The 12959-nt window shown below is 42.0% G+C and overlaps 1 protein-coding gene across 1 annotated transcript in view; it reads left to right on the plus strand.

Moving 5' to 3' along the window:
- The window catches only part of TRAPPC10 (trafficking protein particle complex subunit 10), a 73734-nt gene that overhangs the window by 12643 nt on the left and 48132 nt on the right, over positions 1–12959 (plus strand). Inside the window, exons 2-3 of the mRNA XM_065942706.1 lie at positions 4234–4315; positions 8051–8186. Coding sequence (XP_065798778.1) covers positions 4234–4315; positions 8051–8186 — 218 coding nt within the window. The remainder of the gene's footprint in view (positions 1–4233; positions 4316–8050; positions 8187–12959) is intronic.

Below are 12959 nucleotides of genomic sequence, written 5' to 3' on the forward strand. Positions count from 1 at the left end.
AGGAAGTGATGGAACCGTATGCCATAATCTTAGTTTTTTGAATGTTGAGTTTTAAGCCAGTATTTTCACTCTCCTCTTTCACCCTCATCAAGAGGCTCTTTAGTTCTTCACTTTCTGCCATTGTGGTGGTATCATCCACATATCTGAGGTTGTTGATATTTCTCCCTGATGTACTCCTTTCCCAGTTTTGATTCCAGCTTATGCTTCGTCCAGACTGGCATTTCGAATGATGTACTCTGCATATAAGTTAAATAAGCAGAGTGACAGTATACAGCCTTGATGTACTCCTTTCCCAGTTTTGAACCAGTTCATTGTTCCATGTCTGGTTCTGCTTGTTGCTTCTTGTCCTGTATATAGGTTTCTCAGGAGACAGGTAAGTCTCCTATTTGGTATTCCTATCTCTTTAAGAATTTTCCAGTTTGTTGTGATCCACACAATCAAAGGCTTTAGCTTAGTCAGTGAAGCAGAAGTAGACATTTTTTTTGGATTCCCTTGCTTCTTTTTTCTTTTTCCCTTGCTTTTTCTGTGATCCAGTGGTTGTTGGCAATTTGATCTCTGGTTCCTCTGCCTTTTCTAAATCCAGCTTGTACATCTGGTACTGTTGAAGCCTAGCTTGAAGGATTTTGAGCATTACCTTGCTAGCATGTGAAAATCTAAATGACACATCTTTATCTATATTTATTTATAATCTGTTGGACATGTGTTAGTGCCTTCTCAATGTTGGTAAAAGTTAACTATTTTATAATTGAGTTCCCAAGTCCTTCTATTTTTAAAATTTTAAGAAAATGTTCAGCTGAGTTTATTGAAATGTGACCCATATATACCTAAGTCACTGAAATCATCTTTTTTAACCTCCTCCCCCCACCCCGGCCATGTTTAATTAGTTCTTACCTGCTTTTAACATAAAAATTTTAAAATTATGTGATTAATGCATAAATATATGCTTCTAAAAATCTCAGAGAATGCAGTCCTAATGCAGAAAATAGTGAAGGTCTGACTCAGATAACTGAGTGCGTGGACCAGAGCCTGATCACTAATGGCAGACGTAAGAAGAGAGTCATAGGTAGTCAGGAACCCAGGGCTCCACCTGCCTTTTTCTCAAACATCTCTTGTTGTGGAACATGGGGCTTAGTTGCTTTGCAGCGTGTGTGTGGCATCATAGTTCCATTACCAGGGATCACACCTGCGTCCCCTGCATTGGAAGCGGATTCTTAACTGCTGGACCACCAGGGAAGTCTCAGTGAATCTTAGTAGCCCTCTTGAGTAAGAAAAATAAACACAGCAGTTTTTTGAACAAAGTTCTCTCAGCACATCATCTTAAGCCTCATTTTTGCTTCTAGTAGCTGTATTCTAACAGCTGATTCCCTGTTTTCTCATGCCCCTGTGCAGCCCATAGGATCAAAATGAAGTTGCTCTTACAGTTCACACCTCAGCACTCCAGTGGCTTTTCTACTAACTGGTTGAGCTATTTTGGGGTACTACATAGTATTAATACACATTGTTAATTTAATTACCTACCAAGTGAATGGAGATTTTATTCTTCTGAGGTTTTACATATAAGCTCTTTCCTGTCTGTCTTTTATGGCTCTTTCTAGCCCATTTTCAAAGATACCTCCCTCTGTTTTCGATAATACTCAGTATAAAAACTTGAGAGTATTATCATTAATAATAGCCATGTGTTCTGAGAAAGTCATGATGGCTTTTCTTCATGTTCAGTCAACATAGGATTTCAGTGGGTGGGAATGAAAAGTAGGGTGCTGTGTCAGTTTGCTCCGGGTGCTCGGGGTAACAAAATACTCCAGGCTGAGGATGGGGGGGGGTGGTGGTGGAGCTGAAACAGCAGAACTTTATTTCCTCACTGTCCTGGAGGCTGGAGGTCCAAGGTCAAGGTGTCAGCGGGGCTGGCTGTGAGACCGTCCTTGGTGGCCTGTCAGTGGCCGTGTCTTCTTGCTGCATCCTCAGTGGTCTTTCCTGCCCTGGTGACCGTGTGTACACATTTTCTCTTACAAGGGTGCCTAAGGGATTTAATCAGCTTCCTTGGTGGCTCAGAGGGTAAAGTGTCTGCCTGCAGTGCGGGAGACCTGGGTTCAATCCCTGGGTCGGGAAGATCCCCTGGAGAAGGAAATGGCAACCCACTCCAGTACTCTTGCCTGGAAAATTTCATGGATGGAGGAGCCTGGTAGGCTACAGTCCATGGGGTTGCAAAGAGTCAGACACAACTGAACGACTTCACTTTCTTTCTAAAGGGATTTAATCAGGGCCCATTCAAAAGCCTGTGTTCTTACCTAATCACCTCTTTCAGATACAGTCACATAACAGAGGTGCTGAGGGGTTAGGGTTTCAATGTATGAATTTTGCTGGGACACACTTCAGCTCCTTAACAGGGGCTGAGATCAAATGGTCACATGTTCAGTGCCCAGTTATTATCAGATGATGTCTCTGCCCTTGACAGGTGTGTTAATTGACCTGTAATCTTTTAAGATTAAATTTAGGACACAGATTAAAGATTTATTTCATGATTGAATGTAAGAAAAATTGTTACTTTACAGCCTCCAGTTGGACAAATTTTATATTGTATAACAGGATTTCCTGTGGGAGACACTTGAGAAGGGTGTGTGTAGGAGGCACTTCATTTGTTTACCCTGTTGCAGAGGTTACTTGTACCTTTATGTGAGACTTTATTGCAAGGAGCATATATATAAAAAACCAAGTGAAAGAGGAGAAAGCTCCCCTGTGGTTGCCCTAATTTCTTTTTAGCAGAGAGTAGTCATTTTTTTTTTGTATGTTAATTCTAGAACCTTTTCAAGAGGCAGCAGGAGTTGGCACTCAAAGATAAGAAATTAGAAGCTAACTAAAGGTTTTCTTACTTTAATGATTTCTAAGACAATTACCAAATACATGAATGCAGTGAAAACTGATGAGTTAAAACCTAAAAGCTGTTTTTATGACAACAATAAATTATTAATAGTAACCCTTATTAACGATTTACTCTGTGCTGGGCCTTGTTCAAGGTTATTGTGTTGACTCAGTCTCAAAATAACCCTGTTGGGAGCTATTCTTATTTTCCTATTTCACATATGGTCCCTGAGGCACAGAAGGGATTCATGGTTTTCCCAAGCATATTCAGCTAGTAGGTGGTGGAGCTCAGATGGACCTAGGTGGTCAACCTTCCAGCATCTGTGTCCAGTCCCCGTGTCCCACTGCCTCTCTGAGGATCAGCTCAGTTGCCCAGAAACATCGCTCCTCTCTGTAGTGACTTGACATCGTTATGTGGTTTGGGAAAGGTTCCGTTTTGTTTGTTTTATTTTGTTTTGGTTCGTGGTAGTAAAATAAGTAAGTTGTCAGTGGCCCACATCGCTTCCCAATGATTTCTTTAAGATCAATATAAATGCAGTTTAGAAAAAGGTTTTGCTTAGGTAGAGGATCCTGAGTGTAAGACTGAGCCATTGGTATTGAAAGGTTCTTCCTGGGCTGAAGTAGGATGTGGCTATACTCTCATTTTTGGAGAGCTAAGTGGATTTTTCAGTTCTGTTAAGGCTGGGATGAAATAGCTGAGTTAACAGCTGAGCTGTGAAGTCAGAGACTCCTGAGTTCCTCACTGGTCTCTGCCACCAGCAAGCTGTGTACTCTGATCGCGGGGCCCTTGCAGCTCCTCTGTCCTCAGTGTGTGGTTGGATCTGCCTCCAGGACTTCCCATGAGGATGAGTGAGAGCAGGTGTGTTTGGGGTCCTGGGTACCATGTACACAGAGAGTACCTGTGTGTCTCGGCTCCTGCTGGAATTTGGTGAAGAAACTCACATCCACTTGTCCTGGCTTCCTTTTCTGCCTGGAGTGCCATGGCTCTTTCATCCAAGTTGAAGAGGTGGCTGTAGGAGCCGACACAGGTGCGCGGCTGGGCAGGGTTGGTCCAGCTCCGCCCTCCTTAGCTGTCAGACCCAGGCAGGTGACTCCACTTTGCTCCTCTTCCTGCTCCTCTTCCTCCTCCTCTTACTCTTGGGGAGAATTTATCTCCTCAGGGAGGCCAGTGGGGGCAAAGTTAGATCAAGTGCTGGCTTTTCTAGAGACCACTTCTTTAAAGATACAAATCATCCTGTTTTGTGATGTCATTTTGCTAAATTATTATTATTTTTTTTTTTGCTAAATTATTAAATTGTCTAAAAATACCAATTAATACATTTTAGAGCCCATTTTCCCTATGTTTACCTAACAGTGCCATGTTTCTTCCTGTTGTAGGTGCTGGAGATCAGAATTTATTTACCTCCATTTACCCGACGCTTTCCCAACAACTTCCAAGAGAACCGATGGAATGGAGAAGGTATGGCATCTCCCTCCTTGTTTTGTAGGTGTTTGTGTGCGTAAGTGAAGCAGTGAAAGTGAGAGCCTGAGTTCTAAGGAGACTGAGAAGAAAGCCTGTAATCTGTGGGGCTTTTTTGAAGGAACGTGTTGTTTTCTGAACAAGACCTAGGATGATAGAAATGGGGCACGGCTTTGGAGTCGCAGGCCCCTTGTATAGAGATGACTTCTGACTCCTGGTGGCATTTTGTTAAGGAGATGTGCACTCATATTCCTCAGTAGAGCTGGTGCCTCTGCATCTTAACCAGGACTTTGTCACCCTGAGTGCCTAGGCTTAAGGATGAGAAAGTGGACAGAAGGATGATCTTTAAAATTAGGAGTGAAATCAGATCAGTCCTCCCATTGGCCCTGTTGTTTGTAATTGTTCCTCTAATGACTTGTTCTGAGGAAATAATTGACTTTGAATTATTTTACTGAAAAACTAACTTCTGGTAAGATTAGATATTATTTATAGAAAATGTTTGGATTGTTAATACTGTTTATTAATTGTTAATACCTGTTAATACTGGCAATCTGATTTTAACCAAGATGAATGAAAAATTTCCTGTTGTTATTCATGCTCATGTAATTCTGATTCTTGTTGCTACATTATTCCTTTCTGACCACCAGTTTTTACCCTCCTAACGTGAAGAATTAACATTCTGGATGACTTTACCAGGCTCTCTGTTGAATCTAGTCTACTCTTCGTGCCTGCTTAGTGTTACAAGGAATGTATTTATTTACCAAAATGTAATATAAAGAATGTACAGAACTGGGAGAATTCTCTTAGAGAAAAATTATTCAACTATTGAGGAGGCCTAGTGTTGTGAATGAGAGAAAACAATTCAGCAAATGGAAGAATTTAATAATATCTGAAGAAATGGAGTGATTGGAAAGGATTTCAAACAAGTATACATTATTCAAACATTCAGAAAGATAAAAGAAATGAGAAATGGGGTTATGAGAAAAAAATGGAATAGAGACCCTGCATAGATTTAATACGCATATCCTTTTCTTCACCTTCTTGAAAGCTAAATGAGAGAAGAGTACTAGAAAGGCCTAAATGTTTAAGGACAGAGAAGGCACAGGTGGCAGCAGCGCAGACATGGGTATCTTTCTGGGAGCAGAAGGACGGGCAGAGGAGTGGGGGGGAGAGCCCTCTGTGTGTCTGCAGAGCGGACACCCTGAGAAACAGGCGGGTCCCTGACAGGTGACGGGGCCCAGGACCTTGGGAGGCAAGGGCAAGACGGGGTGCAGAGGGGTGTGTGTGTATGTGTGGCTCTTTAGTATTATTTGACATGTTAAAGTGTGAATATTTCACTTTGGCAAAAATATAATTGATTAGATCTTGGGAAACAAAATTGAAGCAAAAACTTGACTTCATGCACTGAACTTCTGTGTAGCTGAAGAACAGAGTGATGAGTTGGGAGATTGCACTTGGGAACTCCGGAGTTGAGAGCTGAGAGCCAGAGATGGAGGTCCGAGAGGAAAGCTGAGCCATGAAGGCAGAGTCCATAGGTTTCCATGTCCGTGTAGTAGGTATTTCAGAAGTGACTGTGGAGTGGGTAGAGAGACGGGCCCTGCTTGAAGCACTGGTGTCCAGGTTTTCCCAGAAGTGAGTTCGGAGATTTCAGGGGCTGCTGGATGTCAAGCAGAATGAAAACAAAACCAAGCAAACAAAAAGCCACATCAGGAAATAGGGAGAAAAGGAAAAGCAAGTCTACAGTCTCTTACAGCATTTAAGATGCAGCTTAAGATAGAGCATTTAAGAGGGGTACTTTGACTTGAGGGCTGTACCTTGACTCTCAGTTAGTCGGGTCCGACTCTTTGCTACCCCATACAGTCCATGGACTTCTCCAGGCCAGAATACTGGAGTGAGGAGCCTTTCCCTTCTCCAGGGGATCTTCCCAACCCAGGGGTCAAACCCAGGTCTCCCGCATTGCAGGCGGATTCTTACCAGCTGAGCCACAGGGGAAGCCCCACCTTGACTTGAGTTCTAGAGAGAATGAGAGTTGAGTTCTAAGAAGCCCCACCTTGACTCGAGAGTTGTGTGTTACTCACACAGCGGGAAGACTGTCTCAGCCGCCCACTGGCCTTGGAGAGACAGGGTACTGGCTGGGCCCGGGTGTCCGCACGCCACCACACGGTGCTGTCCAGAGCCCTGCTCCCCTCTTATACTCGCTGCCGCCGCAGCATGGAGATAGCTGGAAACATGCCGTCACCAGGAACACCTTCAGAGGTGTATGAGCAGAAACTGTCCTACTGTCTCTGAAGTAATTAAGGAATGTGTCTCAAGGAAAACACATGTGTCAGGAACATGAACCCTGAATTCACAGGGTGAAGGGAGCAGGTGCCTGAAAGCAAATCATAGCAAATATCTCACTATATTATGGTGTCAGTGCTTTTAAAAATTAAAAATCTAAAATTTCAGAATGTGGAAGAAAGCAGAAAGAAAGCAGTGTAGTATCTTTGTCCTCTTCAAGGCGAGATAGACACTTACTATACTTTTTGAAAGGGAAATTTAAGTTTATGCATATTCAAAATTAAAATGTAAATAACAACAGAAAAGAAATAGAATATTAAACTTTCAAGCTAATAGAGAAAAAGGATGGAAAAAGAAAACTTGATTCATCTCACCAAGGACAGAAAAAAACTAGCGTGAAATAGAAAATTCACAAGTTAAAGCATAATAACATTCAGTACGGTTGTTTTCAGTTTATTTATCATGGAGATTCCTTAGGTTAGACAAAAGGAATAAAATCCATCTATAGATGACACAACTCATTCGAGGTGGAAAATAGAGGTATGGAAAAGAGATATATGTAGCCTAATTTATTTTTCGAAGTATAATAAAACAGCATCCATACTCTGTGATAGCCATCGATTAGATGGGTGTAGCTTATGGGATCTTTGTTCTTGGATTGAGGAAAATTGGAGGATGGGACTTCCCTGGTGATGCAGTGGGTAAGAATCTGCCTTCCAATGTAGGTTTGATCCCTGTTCCAGGAAGATCCTACATGCCACGGAGCAACTAAGCCCGTGAGCCATAGCTACTGAGCCTGTGCCCCAGAGCCCAGCAAGTACTGATCCCACGCACTGCAGCTGCGGAAGCCTGCATGCCTGGAGCCCGTGCTCTGCAACAAGAAAAGCCCAAGCACTGCAACGAAGAGTAGCCCCACTTGTCGCAACTGGAGAAAGCCCACAAAGAGCAGCAAAGAACCAGCGCAGTCAAAAATAAATTTAAAAAATTATTTTTAAAAACTTCCTTGAGATGTCCTTTAAAAAAAATTGGAGGATGGTGGTTATCACTGTTTATGCTGTGTAAACAGAAACCTGTTCTTTTTCACCAGACAGTTCTCTTTTTTGGATAATGCAGTCTTTCGCAAAAATATTAGAGCAGTTTAAAGCTTTGGTAGTTTCAAACTGCACTTTTGACATTTGGGAAACTGCTTCTTATATGGTGACTGTACACTGACATTTATTTTTCTCAGTAGTCTGTATTGTTGCAAATGGAACTTATGAAGAGCTTTGACACATTAACTGTTTAAAATAATTTATAGCATCTTTTCAAATGGAACATATAATAATTAAAATTCAGGGTTAATATCACCTATGCACTTCTGAATGCATAGATATGATTTGATTGTTGTCTTTTTTTCCTTTTCCTTCTGCTGAACGTTCTCATGTTTCTCAGTGGCTTGTTCACAATTGTTGATAGGTCCTATGGCCGGGCTCCGAAGATGATTCACCTGGAGTCTAACTTTGTTCAGTTCAAAGAGGAGCTGCTGCCCAAAGAAGGGAACAAAGCTCTGCTGACCTTCCCCTTCCTGCACATTTACTGGACGGAGTGCTGTGTGAGTGTTCATTCAGGGGAGCTTATAATGGGTTGAGAATTCACAGGTCTGGGTTTTGCTGAGACAGCTATACTTTTTGAAATTTACTGTTTTAATTTTCCTGTATTCTCTTTTCTCCATTCTTCACCCAAGTGTATGACTTTGCCGTGGCTCATTTCTGCTCTGGCCCAGTGCAGTATACTCATCGTAATCACCAAGTACAGTCTCCAAATTACTCCCTATGTTTCCGCTTCTTATGAGCCGTCTCACTGTGCCCTGGTGGGCACTGGCTATTTCTAATGTCTCCTTTCAGCTTTGCTTTCCTAACACCCTGTACTCACCACATGGCTGTTATTCTCCTTGAGAGTCCTTGTCTGTCTCTGGTACTGGTTGGCAGGCTCCCTGTAGGCAGGGAACTGTCTCCTAACTCACCACCTGAGTCTGGTGCAGGAGGTGCTCTGTGATGCCCGCTGAGAGAGTGGACACTCCTGCTGTGGGCACCCTGGCCTTTACTTGTACTTGGCAGTTCTGTTCTCATGAACCTGAATCCTTCTTTCATGAATGAATAGAAAATTCTGTGGGTCATTTGTTCTGTTTCAACTCTAATAAAATAAACATTTAGCAGTGTACAGAATACATGAATCATTACAGATTGTGTCGTTTTAACCTGGATCTGAGGATGCAGAGTAGTTTTTGTAGTTCTAATGAGAAAGGGCTGGAGGCTCACACCTGGGCTTCCTTCACCCTGGGCTCCCTTCATCCTGTGTACTTTTGACTTTGCTGACTTTGTAGCCTTTCCCTTAGGCTAGCTTATGTGAGGCGTTGTCCACCAGGGGGACTTGTTAGAGATGCGACGCCTGGGGTTTTATTGGACCAGGCACATAAGCAACCTCTGCCTGGCACGTAGCAGTGCTCTGAGCTCCTGGGGAACACAGAGGTCAGCACAAGCCATGTGGTGGGTGCAGTTTGTGTGCAGGGAGGCACTCCTACGGCACAGTGACGGGAATCCTCCAACATCCAGATTGGATTTAGCACCAGGCTGAATCTTCCTGACCCAGACATCACCACAGCCTGCACACACCTCTTCCCAAGTTATCAGAAACCTGTGTGTGTTTCTCTTTTAGTGCTTTATAGTTCATTATCCTTATTTTGATATTCAAGTTGTCTCAGGTTTGGCCAGTGAGAGTCACTTCAAACTGGCTCCTGCGGCCTTCTGAGCTCTTTCTAACTTTCGACACAACAGAATATTCTGGGTTCTTGTCCCTTTGCTACCCCTATGTTGGAATCGGCCGTTTTTCCTCAGGGCCTTGGTCCCCGTGGCATGGTGGGAGTGGCCCTGCTGTTGCGCCAGTTGACTCCACAGGGCTCTGAAAGCACATGTCTTAGAAATCATGACTTGATACTGATGCCTCTGATTTTAGCCTTACCCCAGGGCGCTGTCTTGCCTTAACCTGTTCTGTGTGTTTATCCACCTTGGCCCTGACAACAGGGGCACATTCACTTACCTGCTTAGGGCTACAGTATGCTTAGAATAGTTTCAGAGTTGCTATACCCACGCGACAGCCTGAAACAAGGCTGGCTGAGATGAGTTCAGAGCTGGTGTGCAGTGTGTGCTTTCTCTGGCCTGATAGCCCACGTTCAGACCTGGTTGGGCTGGTCACTCTCAGGGTCATTCTTTTCAGTGTTTGCCTAGTTGCTCTGGCATGTTTATTTTTTCATGTGAACCTTAGTAATAAATTCCTTTTCTAAATATTTTACCTTTATTGTTGCTATTGTCAGTGGGATTTTTTTCTCACATTGTATCTTCCAGTTGGTGATTTTTGTGTATATGGAGACTGTTGGGTTTTTTTTTTCCATGTTAACCTTGCTGAATTTTTTTTTATTGTTTGAGTTTGTTTTGTCATTGATTCTGAAAACCAGTGTCTCCAGGCCCCAAAGTCTAGGGTTTTCCAGTCATCCTGTGATGCCACCTGCAGAGAGTCTTGCTGCTTCCTTTTCAGTTCTTATGTCTCAGATTACTTTCCTGGTCTAGGACATTGTCTGTTAGTGGTAGAGACCGTGGGTATCCTTTCCTTTTTCCTGATTGGTGATGCCTGTGATTGGTACCTCCCAGTAAGTAGGATGCAGGCTGTGGGAATCAGGTGAATTTGAATCAGTGTGTGAAGGAACTTCCATCCGTTCCTGTTTTCTTGAGAGTTTTTTAAATTAGGAATACACTATAGAACTCTGTTAAAGGCTTTGTCATACCTGCGGAGATAACCATATGATTTTTCTCACTTAGATCTACTAATATGTTGAATTACGTTACTGGTAATGGGTATTTTTTGAACCATACTTGTATTCCTGGTATATTCCACTTGGTCAGAGTATTATTTTCTTAATGTGACATTGGTGTCTGTTCATTTTATTTAGGATTTTTTGCATCTGCATTCACAAGTGGTTGGTCTTTAACTTTTTTGTGTATTGTGTTTATAAGGTTTAGCTATCAGTGTTATGCTTGATTCATAAAAATAACTTGACAGAATTCTCCTGAGAAATCATCTGGGCCTGGCATTCTCATGGGATAGTTTCTTGATCCTGTTCTGTATCCCTTCCATGAAAGTTGGTCTGTTTTAACCATTTGTCTACTTTGATAAACTGTGTTTTTCTTACAAATTTTACATTTCAGTTAAATTTTAAAATCTCTTTCCATTGAAGTGTATGAAGCAGTCTTTTTTTGACTTAAAATGTGCTGTGTGTCAATAGTTATTTCTCAATTGTTATTTCTCATCTTGTATATTGGTGTGTTTTTTTTTTTTCTTTCTTGATGAAATTAGCTAGTTTGATTTTTCCCCCCTCCTCCAGAACCAGGATTTTCATTTGTTAGTCTGATATACTGTTAGTACATTTTCTATCTCATTAATTTTTGCTTTGATTTTTTTACTGTCTCCTCCTTTTTGTTTTCTTATAGTTTACTTTGTTCTTTTCCTAGTTGTTTTGAGTTGAAAGTACATTTATCTTCATTCTTAAATTTTTAGTGATATAGGTCTTTAAAGATGTGAATTTAAATATATCCCAGGGCCACAGCTGACACCAGGTGGAGCAGAAGAGCTGTAGACTTGGGAACAGTCAGTCTTCTGGGCCGCTTTGTTCTGTAGTGGTTTGTTACAAAGTCATAGATAACTGTTTGAAAAGAAAAAAACCAGAAGACTGGAGGTGTTTTGATTGGGACTGCCTTGAAATTGTTAATACATTCATCTGAGAAGAATTTTAATGATGATGATGCATCTTCTCCTCTGGGAACCATTCTTTATGGCTTTTTTGTGTTCTTTTGTAATGTGTTGTAATGTTTTTCATGAAAGCCTTACATTTTTACTGCAAGATGTATTTAGTGTTTGTGGACATCATGTTGTTGCTCAGTCAGTCAGTCATGTCTGACTCCTTGCGACCCCATGGACTATAGCACACCAGGCTTTTTCTGTCCTTCACTCTCACCCAGAGTTTGCTCAAACTCATGTCCATTGAGTCGGTGATGCCATCCAACCATCTCATTCTCTCTCGTCCCGTTTTCTTCCTGCCTTCAGTCTTTCCCAGCATCAGGGTCTTTTCCAACGATTTGGCTCTTTGCATCATTATAGTGGACATATAGGTGGACATTATAGATGATTTTTTTCCTCCTTAAACTTACATTTCCTAGTAGGAATCCTGTGGAGGTGTTTTTTTTTTTTTTTTTTTTTTTCTGTTTTAGTTTTGGTTATCATCTATTAAGAAAATTTCCCTGAGTGGAGAATCCCACCATGGGATTCCCTGGTGGCTCAGATGGTAGAGTCTGCCCACAATGTGGGATACTTGAGTTCAATCCCTGGGTTGGGAAGATCCCCTGGAGAAGGAAACGGCAACCCTCTCCAGTATTCTTGCCTGGAGAATCCCATGGACAGAGAAGCCTGGTGGGCTACACCTCTGTAGGGTCCCAAAGAGTCAGACATGACTGAGTGACTTCACTTTCACTTTTTCTTTTATTAACAAAATTTTCTTGAGCAAGTTGACAACGTTTAGGATTTTAGATTTACAAGTAAAATTCCGTTGTGTTATTTTAGTCGTTGCTTTAGGGTTTATAGTCCCCACTGTAAGTTACACCTCCTTCCTTCAAGTCTGTTGTGCTGCTTGAGACAGTATACGAATATCACAGCACTGCCTTTCATTCCCCTGCCTCATGTTACTGTGGTGTACATTCAGTCTTACGTGTGTGGTAGACCGCACAGTACATTGTTGTTATTTTTGCTGTAAACCGTCAAGCATGTTTTAAAGAAAATAAACCTGGGAAAGTGTGTCTTTCATATTTGCGTGGGGCAGCCCCTTCCTTGTGTGGATCCAGGTTTTCAGTTGGTGTTAATTTCTTTCTGCCTGAAGGACTTCTTTCAACTTCTGTACAGTGCAGGTCCATTGGTGATGAGTTCTTCTCAGCTGTTTAATATTTGAGGAGGTATTTATTTTGCCTTTATTTTTGGAAAATATTTCCCTGATAGAGAGTTCTTATTTGAAGGTTCTCCCTGCCGCACCCTCCCCCACTTTCAGCACCTAGATGTTGCTTCACTGTCTTTTGGTTTTCATTGTTACCCATGAAAAATCTTTGATTTTTTACTGTTATTTTGTACATAAAATGTCTTTCCTTTGGTGTTTTTTTCCCCCCAAATTGATTAATTAATTAATGCCTGCACTGGGTCTTGGTTGCTGCCTTTGGGCTTTGTCTAGTTGTGGCAAGTGAGAGCTGCTCTCTAGTTGTGGCACATGGGTTTCTTATTGTGGTGGCTTCTC

Source organism: Muntiacus reevesi, chromosome 8 (genome assembly GCF_963930625.1).
Source record: "Muntiacus reevesi chromosome 8, mMunRee1.1, whole genome shotgun sequence".
Lineage (NCBI taxonomy): Eukaryota > Metazoa > Chordata > Mammalia > Artiodactyla > Cervidae > Muntiacus > Muntiacus reevesi.